Source organism: Haliotis asinina, chromosome 9 (genome assembly GCF_037392515.1).
Source record: "Haliotis asinina isolate JCU_RB_2024 chromosome 9, JCU_Hal_asi_v2, whole genome shotgun sequence".
NCBI lineage: Eukaryota > Metazoa > Mollusca > Gastropoda > Lepetellida > Haliotidae > Haliotis > Haliotis asinina.
Window position 1 is genome coordinate 57,715,808 of NC_090288.1, and position 18,205 is coordinate 57,734,012.

Here is an 18,205-nt window from a genome sequence, read left to right on the forward strand (position 1 = left end):
ATGAGTTGTCGATTCAGCCACACTCATTCTTATAGTGAACAAACGGATGATCGGGATGCGGCTGAGTCAAAATTATTTTTTTAAATGGCAATTAAAATTGTTACAAGCATAAATGAAAGTGACATGCCGATGCCCAGGAAATATTTACATCTAACATGTCAAAAAGGTTACCCAATCATTTTTTCTCATGCTTTCAAAATTGGTCCAGGCTAATGTATGACTTGGTTATAAAATATGTATGACCATGACTGTCTTCATCTCCCATGGACCTTCTTCATTCAGAGAGATTTAAAGCTTGGTACCCTAAGCAAACTTGAAATCAGATATCCCTGAGGCTCTGCAGTTCATCCAGGATATGTAGTGAGTGTGTAAGTGAGTGAGGGGAATCCAACCTGTGTCCTCTGCATGACGCTAAATGAGATGTTTATAGATAAACAAATTTGACTTCATAAGTCTTGCAATTTCAGTAATGTCAAAGCATTAAAATGAGTGAATACAACTCACTACTTGATCAATATAATGAAAATTCAAATAATTAAACCTATCTGTCTTGCACATACCACTGGTCATGTAACATCTTTCACAATCATTCATGCAAAAAAAACCCAGATCAACAGGGTCCTTTCAAAATATCTGCAATGGCAGACATGTATGAAACTGGACTGAAATTTAGCAATGCTGAAAAGAAAAGACTGGGATGACAGACATAACACTCCATAATTCAAACAAATTATGAAACAATAACACTCTATTGGCCTAGTAGGTTTAGAAATACTGAAATGCATTAACAATAGAGTGAGTTGGATGTGATTTCACATTGATTGATTTTACAGTTCTAACATGGCTTATCTACACTTAGTAGGAAAGTCTGACATGATGCCTGTCTTTGATGCTTTATAATCAATTCAAAGAGAATCATGAGGCTGTGGATAGTGTTGACAAACCAAGAAACAAAACTGACATCCGTAAATCAAAACTCACAAAACTGACAATAAAAGGATGCACACGGAACTGTATGTATCACAAACCAGAGTTACACTACTAAAGTTAGGAGACAGACATATAAAGGTCATAGATCACAGCTTAATTAAATCCAAACCACAACTATGTGATGCATAATTGCATCATAACAAATTTGACACTCATAAATGCAGAACTGGTTGAAAAATATTTTAAGACACTTTGCCCTGTTATCAATGAAACCAAGTTACCTCTACAAAGCCATGATATTTGCTATACAACATGAATTGTGAATCTGTTAATTCAAATTTGAAAATGTTAAATTGCAAACGATAAGGTCTAGATAAACCCATGCATAACATGTCATTTATCTGTACATTTCAAGTTTAATGTGAAAAGTTTAAAAATGATAAGTCAGTTTGTTAACAGTTCATGATTAATTTCCCATGGTCGATAGTTCATTCATATGTAATACATGAAGCAGATTTGTCCAATTTTAGCAAATGTGTGTGAAAAAGGATATTTTCTGTAAAATTATTAAAATGTCTTGACACAAAAAAAACCCATTTCTTTTTATATCATGGCATTTCCATAGCAAAAGCCTGTGTATGTTAAGGTACTTGTGTAACAATAAAGGCAAAATTCTCTTGATAAATTAGATAACATCCTGCTTTACTCAGGATCATCTGAATTGATTCTTGATATTTCTATTGAAACACATTGATAATTCTATCACTTAAAGAATATTTCTCCAGTTTCCTGTAAATTGTCATAACTTACAGGTTAAGCAGCTTTGAAACATATGTCTTACCTTTATCATCCAACAGTTAAAGATTCTAATATCCAGGAGCAGTCATATAACCTTTCTTGTACTGACTGCTTTACGATATCTGAACCCGGAATCTTGGACGCAATAATCCAAGTTTCAAAGTACAATGCAAAACCTGATACTCTCCTTAAATAATATGAAGAACAATTCACATCCACTTTAAAAAACCCACAAAAATCCTCAGTTCATATGAAGTCCAACATCAGTGAAAGAAGACAGAGAAAAAATGCAAAGATAAAAATGGATACGAACACAAAGTTTCATCCAGGTTCACTTCAACAAAAGGGAACTTTCCATCATGCCAAACCAATGTGGTTTGCTTTCTTCCTTCACAGAAAGAATTTATGATTAAATACCAAAGGAAGATAAAGTTGAAATTTATCTGGTTAAGAAAAACATTAATTTCTCACCAGCAAGCAGAGAGCAGGGTTATCAGGAATCCCCGAGCCTCTCAGATAAGAAGCTGATACCGACCACCTCAAAGCGGCATGTGTTTAACACTTTCCCCAAGCTTCTAAATTAATTCCAGCTTATGTAAGAAATTGCCTAGATAAAATAAGATTCAGATTTCTTCATATATTTTGATGTAAAGTACAATGTGAAAATGTTCAATTTGGTAATTTTCTTGTCAATATGTCCCATTTCATAAACTTTTCAAAGTAAATATATTTCAAAATATGGTATTATTTACTTTTATGTTAAAAAATGTGTACATTTAAATAAAATATACATCACTAATATTTGAGTTACCTAATGTAAATATATTCTTCCTAAGTATAAATGTATTCTTCAATAATGCTGACAATGTAAGAATGTGTCCAATTAGCAGATATCTCACACAGACTACTAAGTAACCTGACTATGACACACTAACTTGACCAGTCACATGATTCGAGACATACGTCAGTACTCGCAAAGGCGATGCGCCATAACTGTACGAGCACACAATTAGCAGGCGAAGGTTCTTCACATAGGAAATGGCTGCTTACAGCAATCCAAACAGATCCAATATCAGCCACATGTCTGCCTTAGTTCTGTCAGACTTGGGATCAGAATCACTAGAAAGGTGACAAATTGCTACCCAGACTTGCATAAATATCAGATTTTATCAACAACTTATCTCAACACAGCTTAATAATGTGATAAGTGGCCTCTCATGTTTATACGTTACATAAAAACTTAATTAGGACTGACAGAAAATGTTAACATAAAGTAGAAAAAATGAGGAGAATGTTCTTTTCACAAAAACAAAATAAGGAAGTATTTCAATTTCCATTCAGCTTCTAACCGACTTTAAGTTAGGCAATATGTAAATCTGGATGAGTATCTAGTATCAGTAACCACTGTACTGTGGACCAAAACTATTGGTCTGCTGGCATGGATTATGTTAAAAGTGTATGTGATAATGGTTACACAATCCTTCATGGTATCTTGATCCAAAGTGGTAGATTCAGCTCACCACCTTATGAATATTGAAAATATGCCATTTGGATATATTTTTATATACACACCATCAAACTCCTGACTAGAGCTTAAACAAAACAAAAAAAAGAAAAAAAAAAAAAAGAAAAACATGTCATGAAATCTTGTGATTATGGAATATAGATTACCTTTGTTTGCCTGGTGATTATGGAATATAGAGGACCTTTCATAGTCAGGTGATTATGGAATGCAGAGGACCTTTGGCAGTCTAGTGATCATAGAATACAGAGGACCTTTGACAGTCCAGTAATTATGCAATACAGAGGACCTTTGGTCGTCAGACGATCATGAAATACAGACCTCTCAGGTGACTATAGAATGCACAGGACCTTTGGCAGTCAGTTGATTATGCAATACAGAGGACCTTTGGTGGTCAAGTGATAATAGAATACAGAGGACCTTTGGGAGTCCAGTGATTATGCAATACAGAGAAGCTTTGATTGTCAGATGATCATGAAATACACAATTCTCGTTGCCAGGTGATTGTGCAATATAAGAGGGCCCTTGTTGGCCAGGTGACCATGCAATACTGAGGACCTTTGGTAGCCAGGTGATTATATTATAGAATTCAGAGGACCTTTGGTGGTCAGACGAGTATGCAGTAGAGATGACCTTTGTTGGTCAGGTCAGTATGCAATACAGAGGACCTTTGGTGGTCAGATGATTATAGAATACAGAGGACCTTTGGTGGTTAGGTGAGTATGCAATACAGAGGACCTTTGGTAGTTAAGTGTTTATAAAATACAGAGGACCGTTGGTGGTCAGGTGATTATGCAATACTGAGGACCCTTGGTAGTCATAGGTGATCACTCAATACATAGGACCTTTGGTGGTCACGTGATCACAAAATACATAAGAGCAATGGAAGTCCTTTGCAATGGAAGACCTTTGGTAAAGACTACCAAGGACCTTTGGTTGTCAGATGATCATGGAATATAGACCTCTGGTTGCCATGTGATTGTGCAATATTGAGGACCTTTGCTGGCCAGGTGATCATGAAATACAGGGGACCTTTTGTTCCTATATGATTATACAATAGAGAGGACCGTTGGTAGCCAGGTGATTGTGCAATATAGAGGACCTTTGGTGGTCAGGTGATTGTGCAAGACAGAGGACCTTTGGTTGCCATTCGATTGTACAATACGGAGGACCTTTGGTAGCCAGGTGATTGTGCAGTATAGAAGACCTTTGGCAGTCAGGTGATTATGCAACACAGAGGACCTTTGGTGGTCAGATGCTTATAGAATACAGAGGACCTTTGGTGGTTAGGTGAGTATGCAATACAGAGGACCTTTGGTAGTTAAGTGTTTACAGAGTACAGAGGACAGGTGATTATGCAATACTGAGGACTCTTGGTAGTCATAGGTGATCATTGAATACAGAGGACCTTTGGTGGTCAGGTGATCATAGAATACAGAAGAGCAATGGAAGTCAGGTGATTAATGAATACAGAGTATGCAACAAGATGAATGCATCAACTAGCAGATCTAAGAAATACTTGAGGTGTGAGTCCCAAGTTTCTGTGACTAGTTTCACAAAGAATGCTTCTTATTTCCTTCCTGTCCTTACAGCGAAGATGTTAGAGGTGAGCCAGTGGAGAGAGTGAAGTGCTTACCTAAATTATTCTGTTCTTAACTCTTCAAACAAGAGACGTATGATTTTATGGTTTTTGTTGGGAGCAAAGATGGTAACTGTTACAACATAATGAAGAGAGTTTTATGGATGTCAGCAAAGATGGTAACTGTTACAACATAATGAAGAGAGTTTTATGGATGTCAGCAAAGATGGTAACTGTTACAACATAATGAAGAGAGTTTTATGGATGTCAGCTTATTATGAGGAACACAACATTTTGGGGTTTATGATTACTACTTCATCAGGTCACATCTAAGCATATACTCTGAAACATTGTGTTCCTCATAACAAAGAACACGTGAAGGTCTTGGGTAGAATAGGCCTTCAGCAACCTATGCATGCGATAAAAGGCAACTATGCTTGTTGTAAGAGGCGACTAATGGGATCGGGTGGTCAGGCTCACTCACTTCATTGACACGCCATCGGTTCCCATTTGTGCAGATCGATGCTTGTGCTGCTAATCACTGGATTGTCTGGTTCAGACTCAATTATTTACAGACCACCGCCATATAGCTGGAATATTGCTGAGTGTGGCGTAAAATTAAACTCACTCACTCACTCATAAAAAAGAAGTTAACTGACATCTGTAAAACTCTCTTCCTTAAGTGCATCACTTCTTAATGCCCGTGAAAGATCTTTTTGCATTGTTACAATATTTTGAACAAATTCTGCCAACATAACTAAAGAAACTATATCATGTAAACAACAAAACACTTGCCAGTCATTTAGATAAGCTGTTGACCTCAATACTTACATTTTCACATTAGTCCAGATCTTTGACCTCCTGTCTTTAAGTTTTCTGAGGACAAAAATCCCTAAAACAAGGAATAAAATTGGTCTGGCCTTAAGAAGCTACAAACAATTATTTGTAGAGTTTCTGGTGGAAAGATCATGAAAGGTCAAAAATGACTGTCACATTCAAATTCAAATAACATTTCTGAAAAAAACGATGTCAAATAGTCTATGACTTATCTTGTACATGATAATTTATATCTGGTCGAATAAAAATTAACACCAGTAAAGTTGACACCAAAACAATCTTTGACTCATGCCCATGAAGATGCCCATCACAATGTTTAGACCTTGAAACGAAAGCCATCATTAGATGACATATCCCCCCGGCCATCACATGATTGAAAGGACAAATCATTTGACAGTTATTTAATATCTTTTTGGACTAAGTTTGAATTGTTTCCATGGAATTCATGCAAAATATAAATGCCCTATATCTGTAAACAGCAAAAGGCACCACTTCAAGATCTGTCTCTTATATCTGCCAAGATCTGTTGAAAGATATGAAATGCTTTTCGAGGTGTGCCCCAGAAACGAAGCCCATCCGTCCATTAGAGTCCGAATTGTTTCCATGGAAACCAGGAAAAATAATAATGCAAAAACTTTATAAAGAACAAAAGGCACCACTTTGGGGTATGCCTCAAGTATCTGCCAAGTTTTGCAGAAAAATTTTGAACAGTTTTGCTCCGGAAATGAAACACACCTCTCACTGTTGAGACTCAGTCCGAAACGTTTCCATTCAAACCGAGAAAAGGCACCACTTTAGGTGCTGATTGATATATCTACCAAGTTTTGCAGTAAAATATTGAACGTTTTTGAGTTTTGCTCCGGAAATGAAGCCCACCCCACCATGAGACTAACACCAAATTGGTCCATGGAAAAAAAAAAAAAATGCCAAAAATCTGTAAATAGCAAAAGGCACAACCATAGGCCGAGATTACTATTTCTATCAAGTTTGGTCTAAAAATATTGAACGGTTTTTGAGTTTTGCTCCGGAAACAAAATGATTACAGAAGGATGGACCGGCAAACAGATTAGGCATCAACTATATCCCGCCGCTTTACATGCCAGGGGGATAATAAAAGTTAAAAACAAACAAACTAAGACTAAAAACTCAAACTATCTCTTTGACATTCATAAAGAAGTGAACTGTTAGAGGTCACATGCAATGTAAAACACAACTTTGCAGATTCTGATACCGTTTGGTATGTACTTACTGAAACAAAATGGCCAATTCAACCTATAAAGTTGAAAAAGAAAAATGTGAAGAATAAAAAAAAAGCCAGCGGAGTACAAAGTTTCACGAATTTTCTCCCAGTCCTGGGGGAAAAAGTGGCTTTAACAGCTATGTTGCACTGCGCTCATAGCACATGCACAGTGAGTAGGTTTGCGGAGCTTGAAACAGTATGCCTGCCCGGAGTATGAGGTCATGTGCAGTAGTCTAATCTTAGCTGTGTACAAAAACAAGTAAATAATCTACTCGTTTCATAGAAAAACATGTTGATTGTGATAAGCAGACTCTTTCATAGAGAAAACTCAATGTCTGGTTTATTAACACCTATATGGCAATACGCAGCTGCACAACTTCAGTCACTGAGCACATGCAATTTGAAATTAACACCTATCGGGCTTATAAGCAATAAACAAAGACCCAGCTAAGCGAACCAGCTAATGAACAATTGGCCAATGGCAAGGCATTGTAACATTGAGTGCACAACCCTCGGCTCTAACTGGGTTCAGTATAGCAGTATAGAAGGTAAACCAAAATAGAAAATATTGCACTTTTGATTTGTGAATATACGCTCTTAATTTTGTTTATTTGTGTTCTTCACAATGACCAATGCATTTTATATATACCATGGACAAGTGATAACTTTGTATTAATTATGTTTGATATATTGGTTGCATGTGACCTATAAACATCATTCAAACATTACTTCTACAGAGATTTGACATCTCAAATCCTTAAATATGAAGAGTGTAAACACAGCCATAATATGTGAAAAATCATCCATCAGAAAGTCTTTGAATTTTAACAAGATTAAATGCACCATTTATTGAGATGTCGATAGATATGAATGAATTTAATCCACTGCTCCACCTTACAACTGTACATCACACTCCAAAATTTGCAAACAGCTTATATGAGGGCAACCAGATTCCCAAGAAACAATGTAAAATTTTTACAAGTAAATATGGTAATGTCTGTTGACAGAATCCCAAACCTTAAATTTCATAAAATGACTAAATCAAAACATATGTACAAACATGTTTTATTCTGAAAAGTTCACAGAATGCATACACAAAATAATCCTACAGAATAACTGAAGGACTAGGTTTATTTCCCCTGGTAGTCCACACCATGCTGCAGAGCCTATGCATGAGACTTCCTCAGCTTCGCTCATCCATTTATGCTCCCGGCGTACATAGTTAAATGAATGTGACAGTAGGTGCCAAAAAACATTCGTGGAATAGGCCTGGAAGTTCTTTTCAGTTCTCTCTCTCAGTCTGATTCTGCCATCAAAATTTCCATATTTCATGAAACACAGCATGTACCAGTTTTCAGGCAAAGTCATACAGATATCTTGTCACCTCAAAGCTCACTGTCCTGCAACATATGAACAAAAAACACTTCAGGAAGTGGACACAAAGGGGTTTTGGCATAAACCAATAGAAAATATCCGTCAATTTTAACATGGATCGCAAAATCAATGATTTCACAAAGTAAGCAATATCGATGCCAAGTGTTGCCTTGCTTTACTCACCCCTGTGCCAAAACTGACTGGCTGCCATGAAAACTGATTGGCTACTCATATCTTTTTAAAAAATTAAATGTAATCAGGCCACATCTGCAATGATTGGCTGATAATAGAACTAGTCTCGTATTGACCTGATTGACATTTAGCACTGTCTACAGATTCCACGTGTATAGGTTTACATGAGAAGTTTGTGAAGTTACTAATGCATATATATTTACTGATAGGAAATGACTTCAAGGAGTGTATGCTTCAAGGATTTATACAGTGTGGACACTGGTTTATACCGCCAAAAATGAAGAAATACTGCTTTAGTTTTAAACAATAAGGTGAAAGCAAAGTCAAAGAGTGAGTGAGTGAATAAGTATGGTTTAAATTCGCTTTTAGCAACATTCCAGCAATATGACAGCAGGGAACAACAGACTTCACCTATGGTACCCATGTGGGAATCGAAACCAGGTCTTTGGAAAGACAAGTCATCACTTTAACCACTGGGCTACCCCACTGTTCCACTAAATCAGAGAACACAAAAATTCCATTTGACTTCTGTAACAAGGTAATTAATGTTACCTGGCAACTGACTTGATGAAATCCAGAGAGACCAGACACTTGTATCGAGGCATATCAATCTGGTCCTCACCTGCTGCTGGCCCAAGGAGGTGAAGGCTGACAAGGGAGGTAATCTGACCAAAACAAAATGGAATAATCCTTCAGGTGTTATACTAAAAAACTCCCTACTGAAACACTGAAACACTGAAAACCACTGTAGAGTGACTGCTAAGGTTAAGTATGTCAGTGGTCTTGAAATAATCACCAATCACCAGACAAACCAGGTACTGATATATTGAAACATAGGTTCCGCTGACACAAAATCGAAGAGGTAAAAGTGACCATTTTGTCATCTCTTTCATTATTTTGGAGACTCAGCAATATTACAGCTGTGTCTGAAAATTGGTAACACCGTGCCAAGTACTACCTGTCAGGGTACAATGACTCATAAAGAACAAAGTCACTGAGCCAGTGTTGCTGCTCATGACCAGCACAGGCTCCTTCTGGCTATTCTAATCATGGATCCACCACTAGACAGTTGTACTTACTTGGGAGTATATAATGGCAGTCGGGGCCACCTTGCCTTCCACTATGGAGTAGAATATAGCCAGGAGTCGGTCGAGGGGGAAAGGTTTGGGGCCCAGTAAGTGGTTACTTGCCTGTAATACAATACACGTCAAGTGAAATCGGCTTAAACATTGCAGTCAAGACTACAGGATTCATATATAGCAACATGAACTCATAGGTCTGCTGCCTTTACTATTTCTGACTTGCGCTGGTTTTAGAGTAGTAGGTACCTTGAGGTACCTAGGCACAATTTGATATCTATACCCCATCGAGACACAGTATAATGACTCAAAGCATACTGAGGCAACAGGCCAATGTTTTAATCGCATAACGGCCTAGTAGGGTAACATCATGTTCCATCTTTTAACATTGATATGACACAACTGATGGATCAAACTACTGATCCAACAGAATGAGCATTGATCTAAGCAACTGAAACACTGGTTAGAGCCAAAGGATAGGACAAGCAATCTAATTATAGACTATTCTGCTCCCAGTGTATATCAACTCAGTGATAGGTCTTGCCTTCTTACGAGTGACCCGGATCATCAGCATGTGAAGTAAATAGAACTAAGCCACCCCTCAGACGCGCATGTGATGAAAGGACATCATGAACTGGCAATATTAAGTACGGATAATAGATTGACATTCTTTAATTTTTTTGTGTTAAATTACAAAAACCACACCAACTACAAAGAGTCCAATACAGATACCTTGCCCACCATGAATGGATCTCTAAGTTCCCCACTAGAGGCAAGGTGTTTACACCATGCACCATTCATAGCAACAGATCATAATCCCAAGCTGATTGGTTAGTTTCTGATTCTGTGATCAGCAAGCATGCAGAGTCAGTAGCTATGCTGCCCTTGGGTTAGACAGGCATGCTTCGGGACTGATGAGTTGAAGCACAGGAGTAGTCATGGTTATATAAGAAGATATTTTCTCCCGATATTCGTTCACATGATAACCATGGTCTTTCCACAACATCTCAGTGATGATTAAGGAAAGAAGTCACCCTGGTTATCAGGCCAGCGTTTCTCTGGGAACATTCACACCACTGTAACCAGGCAAGCCAAAATTGTGATTAGTGAAAATAAGGTCATTACTTCAAGTTTCATCAATCATATTGAGTAATGTCAATCAGCAATGAAAAACTGTCAGTGAGAAACCGATTGGACTTTAACTTTGATAAACATTAACTGGTGAGTAAAACTGACCAGTTAATTATCACTCTGAAGCTAATTCACCCAGTCAAAGTTTTGGCATAATTACATTACATCATGAGGTATTACATTATAGCCTGAGGCATCATCAGCAGGGTGCATGGTACTTACTCTCTCATGCTTCTTGGCCTTGGCAGTCTGTGGTTTTGTCCGAGTCTTTGTTGTATGCTGGAAACACAAGGTAGCAGTGTACAAGAGTTACCACCCTCAATGTTCTACAAAATTTCTGAAAGGTTTATTTTTTTGTCTCGTGTATATCAATCCTCCGTATTAAAACAAGGATGTAGAGCATGGAAAGCCTGAATGACAGAGCAAACAATACCTTGACAAAGAACCTGCGGTCTGACTTGACTGGGTTGTATGAGGCGAGGTATGCAGCTATCAGCAGGTACTTGGAGTAGTAAGGAAGTTCTACATGAGATCGTGATGCTGGAACTGGAATCAAGGAAATATTGTCACTAAATCATAACACTCCACTCTTATCAGCAAATGTGTAAAAAATCACCCATAATTCTGAGCTCTTTTCTCATGGTAATAACAGAATTCCATTTAACTTCACAGGATAAGAATGCTCAAATCTCTGTTAACCGACCTACCTATTATTCTTTATAAACCGACAGTGACATCACTCTGTTGTTCTTGTGGAGGGGGGGACACTTTTCTTGTAACATCAAATTTTCTCAAATCTGATACACTCTTGAATTACTTTGAATAATTACTTGTTTTAAAGATTGATACAACTTTGTCTTGCCATCACTCAATATGATTGCAAAACAACTGACTAGCAGTGGATCCATGGTTAGAATAGCCAGAAGGAGCTAAAGTATATCTTCGGTCGTTGGATATAACATGACCCCTGGGCATTATTGAAAAATAAGCCCTCTTCCCTCGGGATGATGGTGCTGCTAAACATGGAATAAGGGCAAATGAAAGAACTTACTGGGGTTTAAGGAGGCAGAGTCCTGTTCTTGTTGCAGTTTTTCCCACTGAGAGCTGAAACAAGAAACAATAACAAGGTCACATTGAATAAGTGTGTGAACCCTTTCAACATTATTCAGGAATGATTGGTTGTATGATTCCCAGGGAGTTGAGACTGCCCTTGAACAGTTGAACTGGCCAACTGGATATTGGTGCTATACAAATGTCTAGTATAATAGAAATGATAGTATAGTAAGTCATCAGTAGGCTTTAAATAGCCACATCAATGGTACTCCACATGCATTGCTTTAAGCCACTGAGGACAACAAGAGAAAGGGAAGACTGACAGAAGCTAAAAGACAGAATGCTATTGGTTGTTTACAAGGATGGGCATAACAACATGAAGTGGCAAGGCACTAGAGAGACCATCTCAAACCTATGGACATGATACAACAATACTGGGAGTGTCAATGACAGACCTAGCTTCGCTTAAGATCACTACTCCTGGTTTCAAACAGTTGATCTTTTTAGCATGACGATGCTTGACGTCACATTGCACGTGTGTGACAGGACTTCCTCCAGCAAAACAATGTTCAGGTGTAAACTTAGACTTGGACACCTGATTTGTTCTCTATTTAACATCTATGGGATACTGTTGATCAACACTTGCACCACTTCAGACACTACAAGGGTCAAAACATTCCCCAAGACAGCTTTCGGCATCTACTTTCTTCTTCAGCCAAGCTGTTATCGATGCTCATGGTGATCACACCAGATACTGACATTTTACTCTGACCAAGTAGCTTTGATAGCCCTCTGTGGTCTAACCTAACACCTTCTGGATAATCAGGTTTTGGAAATGTGTAAAGTGACACTTTTACCGTAATTTAGCAATGATGTCAAGTTTGAATCAGTTATATGCACGCAGTAAGTAGGCTCCAATACAGCATGTCAAGTTTCTATTTTTGAAGAGTATATATGTTACACTGTTTCATTACCTTGATATTTCTCTCAGGTATATCGTCTGCAGTGCCTTCTTCAGATGGGGTTCAATGTTCTTCCACAGCTTACGGAAGTCATTGACAGTAGCCTCTTCCTTCTCAATCGGTTCAATATACTTACTGAAGTTGAGCGATGCCTTTAGTAATGAAACAAGAATACGTGGTTTATAATACCAAATGTTTAGAAACGCATTTAGCTACTCTGTAACAATCCATAGTAGGTATTAGTTTTAAACCTTCTATAACCATATGTATCCACTGCTTTCTAAGATTCAATTAGTATTTTTTCAAGGACATAATCAGGCTTTGTGATGGACATCTGGGTCGACGGCAGACAACCACTGGTTACTATCTTTCATTGACGCTGTCACTGTAGAGTTACAGATTAAACAAAAATGTCCATAGCTGACAGGTTCTCTTATTCTTCATAGGTGACACAACAGTATATACTTCTTCAATTCCAAAGGCACTGCATAAATATTCCCCAGGGAGTTGAGTTGGTCATAAGAATGCCCGAACAAAACAAGAGTCATCAGAAGATGACATATTCCCCCCGGCCCCTACATATTTGAAAGGACAAATCATCCGACAGTTACTTATTGTGTTTTCAGACCAAGTCAGAATTGTTTCCATGGAATTCATGAAAAATATAAATGCCATATATCTGTAATCAGAAAAAGTCACCATTTCAAGATCTGTCTTGTATATCTGCCATGATCTTTTGAAAGATATGAAATGGTTTTTGAGTTGTGCTTCGGAAACGAAGTCAGCAATGTGTTCATGGAACTGAGAAAATAATACATCATAAAAACCTGTAAATAGCAAAAGGCACCACTTTGGGGTCTGCCACACATATCTACCAAGTTTTACTGACAGATATTAAGAAGTTTTGGAGTTCTGCTCCGCAAACGGAACACACCTCTCACTTTTGAGAGTAAGTCCAAAACATTTCCATGGAAACCGATAAAATAATAAAGCACAAAAACCTGTACATAGCAAAAGGCACCACTTTAGGTTCTGATTGATATATCTACCAAGTTTTGCAGTAAAATATTGAACGTTTCTTGAGTTCTGCTCCAGAAACAAAGCCCACCCCACCATAAGAGTAACACCAAAAAAAAAAAAAAAATATAAATGCCAAAAATCTGTAAGTAGCAAAAGGCACAACCATAGGCAGAGATTACTATATCTATCAAGTTTGGTCTAAAAATATTGAATGGTTTCTGAGTTATGCTCTGGAAACAAAATGATTACGGACGGATGGACAGACGGACGGACGGGGGATGGATGGACAGACGAGGCATCGACTATATCCCCCGGCATGTAAAAAAAACCCCAGACACCCATGGATCAAGGGAACACTCAAACACCTTGAGCATGTACTTGTTACCTGGATATGAGTGCTATATAAACGTCCTATCATATCATACATGACTGTCACCAGACTAGTGCTGTTTTCTTGACCTAGCCCACTGAGATACCTCATTCAGGATACTCACTCCAAGCTGAACACAACCTCTTATATCTTATAAGAAATTTTGCCACGACACTGACCAGCAGTCAGCCATCTTTCCTCTACACTGCCATATAGCCGGAATATTACTTTCCTCTACACCGGAGAAAGTCCCTTTTAAAGGAAATGGCCACTTGGGACTTAGTGTATCTCACACAACCTTCCAAACACCTAAGCTTAACAGGATTGACTCAGATTAATTATTCTCTTAAAACAAAAAACATTAAAAGGTTTTCTCTAGCTTGGGTATTTACCAATAACAAATTATTGAAGGTAGCAACATTCAAAGGGAGATAATCCAGACTCACCAGGTGCTGTAGCTCCTTGAGATCTCGACAGACGAGGTGGAATACAGACATGATGAGGTTGATGTAGTTGCCATACAATGCTGCAGGGTAGTCAGTGGGGGCGTCAAGACTCATGATCTCTAGGAGCTCATCTGATGACACAATACAACAGTCAGGTATACAGGTGAGACAATACAGCAATCAGCTTTACAGGTGAGACAAAAGAAAAAACAGGTATATATATATATGTATATATGATCTGGATCAACAATCATAACAATCACATTTACAGGTGATATAAAACAGCAGTCAGGTATACAGATGAGACAATGCCTCAGCCATTTGTTCAGGTAAAATAATACAGCAATCAGAATACTAATAGATAGTACCACTGTAAAGTATGCAGGTAAGACAATAGAGACAAGCAGGTCATTACCTGATGTAGGTAAGGGAACAGGTGATAAAATACAATGGGTGTACTTACTTTTACTATAGTCTGGAAAATGAAGAAGATAAGGTTCCGAGAACCCTGTCCCGAATCTGAACTTCTCCCACACAATCTCACTCAGCATGATGGTGCACACGTTCATGCCAGTCTGAAACACAACACAGATATCACACATCAATATCCCTTTAAACAGTTTATAACAATCTCGTTAAGCAGTATATAATACTTCAAGTCCATCAAGACAAATACCTTTGCCAACATACTTTTTCGAGTCTCATCAATTACAGGACCCATCTTATCAGATTCATATGTTATTTTTACAAATGAAACAGGTGTTGATATCACCCAGTACTTGATTTGCCTGTTCAATGTGTAGCCTACCAATATAAGACACCAATATACACTTGACTGGTTCAAATTAGGTCAGAGCGAGAGAGTGTGATATATAAATTCAATCTCTTTTTAACAGTTTCCAGTCATATCAGAGCCTACCATCTAAAAACAGTGTGAGTGAGTGAGTGAGTGAGTGAGTGAGTGAGAAAGTGAGTGAAAGAGTGAGTGAGCAAGCAAGCAGAGGTTTATGCTGCTTTTTATCAATATTCCATCAATATCACAGTGAGGGACAGAGACACTAGAAATGGGCTTCACACATTGTACCCATGTAGGGAAATGAACAGGCGTGACAAGCAAATGCTAGGCAAACCCACTTGCCCCTTTAACTAATAAGAGGAAAGTGATACAGGCCTTTGCCATTTACCCTTTTCATGAAAATCACAAACATGGGTATGGTAAACTTAGTCTCAATATTATTTGCAACACTCCTATACATCTAGTGAGTCAAACAAACCCTGGTAGATTGCGTCAGGGAACCTTTGAGGAGGACCAATCAGAACACAGCTTACCAAATCGCGAAAGTTGACATTTGCACACACCGTTTGAACTTTTGCAGCGAAAAGGTTTGTACATAAATGATTCTGAATTCTATTTTACACTGATGAGTGATGCACAAAGAGCAAGCCACAACAGTAAGTAAACAGTTGGTGAAAACAGCCTTTCGTCAATATTCAAGGATGTCAGCTAGCGGACATAACAGATAATGGTACCATATCAACAGAAACCCTGTATATATAGTGCAGGTCAAATATCTGTGTTTTATGCGGATTTTGGTTTGTTGAGAGATCACTGTAAGTGATTGGGGAACCCTAAACAGTAGCTGTTGTCTGATTGGTAAAATTCTTTTGGCTGTCTGGCATTTGATAGGACGGTCATGGGTTGCTCAAAGGTTACCTGACACGACCTTTTACTACGGTTTGTTAGACTCTGTGCAGGAGTGTGACGAATAATACTGAGACTAAGTTTACTTAGACTGAGCTCTGGAACTCAGACGAGACCCATGCTTCAAACAGTTAATAATTAACACCGAGGTGTTCGGTAAGACAAATACATAGTGCACTGGTATCTTGGGGCCCATGGGTTGATGTACCCTCAATGTTTGAGTGAGTGAGTGAGAGAGTGAGTGAGTGAGTTTAGTTTTACGCCGCACTCAGCAATATTCCAGCTATATAGCGTCGGTCTGTAAATAATCGGGTTTGGACCAGACAATCCAGTGATATGCAGAACTGGGAACCGATGACATGTGCCAACCAAATCAGTGAGGCTGACCACACAATCCCTTTAGTCGCCTCTTACGACAAGCATAGTCGCCTTTCATGGCAAGTATGGGTTGCTGAAGGCCTTTTCTACCCCGAACCTTCACGGGGCCCTCAACATTTGTGCAAGGGGAACATAGGCAAACACAGAGTGTACATTAACCCATGGGCCCCAAGGGACCAGTGAACAACTTACATTGACCTATAAACTTACCAATTCCTGAAGTCTGAGAAAAGCTGGTAGGATATTTGCTTCCATGTCCCGCAGTCTCTCTGCCTTGTCTAACACCTGCAAAACGCAACACTCTAGGGGTCACGATTCACCATCATATTCATGCAACGAACACATGGTAGTTTATTTGACAAATTTTACTATTATGCATTTTACAATAATAGATGAAATTTTGAATGCGAAGGTTTATTATTATTATTAATGCAGGATATTTATGTAGCGCACATATCCATGCATCTACTGCTTGCTCAAGGCACTGGTATATGGTTCCCTCAATCATTGGATGGCCGTCTCAGCATCACATTGTGTTATCAGTCTCAGCTCTCTGGAGTACATACAACTCTTGCTGCCACCAGGCGCACCAAGCTTATTGTGACGCTCTCATCCTAGCGAGGTACCCATGTACCAAGTTTACTGCATGTTGCTGTACCCACAACTAGGTGTATGCACCTATTCATGTGGCCACCATCTGGTCATATACCAGTGGATTTGTGGGTTCTTTGAAGTGGACAGGGTTGTGTACTGCACACTAAGGGTTGTGACAACATGGAAAGAGACTGCACCCAAAGTTGACTCCAAGGTTTTTACACCTGGTCACAGGTGGACTCAATCCCAACACTTGCTGGATCACTAGCCTGTCACTTCAGCCAGCTCGCCCACAATACCGTGCCGCACCCTTGTTTACTCTGTGCTGCACCTGCCACAGCGCTTCTTTGAGGAGCATAGCATGGAGGACTCCTCAATATCTTACACAAATCTAGTCTTTCAGGTGTTTTTTTTCTGTTTTTGTTTATATACAAACAATTATATGTTCAAGGCTCACAAGATGAGGATCTGATGTCATGAGTGAGTTTAGTTTTATGCAACTATATTCCAGCTATAGGGAGGCAGTCTGTAAATAATCAAGTCTGGACTGGATGATACAATGATCAACAGCATGAGCATCAATTAAGGCAACTGTATATGAGACACGTGTCCAACAAGTCATCGAGTCTGACCCCCCGAATCTGTCAGTTGTCCCTTACGACTAGCAAGGGCTGCTGAAGTCTAATTTTAAGCTGGATCTTAGCAGGCAGGTCAGATATCGACTTAAGCTAGTGTTGCAATATCATGATACAAAAGGCAAAATCTGTCTAATTCAGTTAGAAAAAATCAACATAAACCAATTTAGAGAGACGAAAAATATCTGGTTGTTACCACAGCCTTATGCTTGCAGGGCCAGATGGAAAACATCATGCAAATATGGTGCAAATTGATAGTCTCATGTCTCAACTCTAGCACAGCAGGGGAAAGCAACTCTGTGACAATAACATGGATTCAAGTCTAACCCTACCTAATGTCTGCAATGACAATCTGAATGTTCT

At 38.6% G+C, this 18,205-nt stretch overlaps 1 protein-coding gene across 2 annotated transcripts in view; it reads right to left on the reverse strand.

The window, feature by feature from the left end:
* Window positions 1–7,954: 7,954 nt before the first annotated feature.
* LOC137295558 (origin recognition complex subunit 5-like) overlaps window positions 7,955–18,205 on the reverse strand; it is a 43,166-nt gene continuing 32,915 nt past the window's right edge. Inside the window, exons 5-14 of one of the 2 annotated variants that reach the window (XM_067826952.1) lie at window positions 16,824–16,898; window positions 14,997–15,108; window positions 14,534–14,664; window positions 12,710–12,849; window positions 11,734–11,786; window positions 11,116–11,228; window positions 10,905–10,961; window positions 9,552–9,662; window positions 9,025–9,137; window positions 7,955–8,306 (exon numbers count right to left, since the gene is read on the reverse strand). In XM_067826952.1, coding sequence (XP_067683053.1) covers window positions 8,261–8,306; window positions 9,025–9,137; window positions 9,552–9,662; window positions 10,905–10,961; window positions 11,116–11,228; window positions 11,734–11,786; window positions 12,710–12,849; window positions 14,534–14,664; window positions 14,997–15,108; window positions 16,824–16,898 — 951 coding nt within the window. In that variant the 3' untranslated portion in view covers window positions 7,955–8,260. The remainder of the gene's footprint in view (window positions 8,307–9,024; window positions 9,138–9,551; window positions 9,663–10,904; window positions 10,962–11,115; window positions 11,229–11,733; window positions 11,787–12,709; window positions 12,850–14,533; window positions 14,665–14,996; window positions 15,109–16,823; window positions 16,899–18,205) is intronic. The other variant, XM_067826953.1, reaches the window with a different exon arrangement.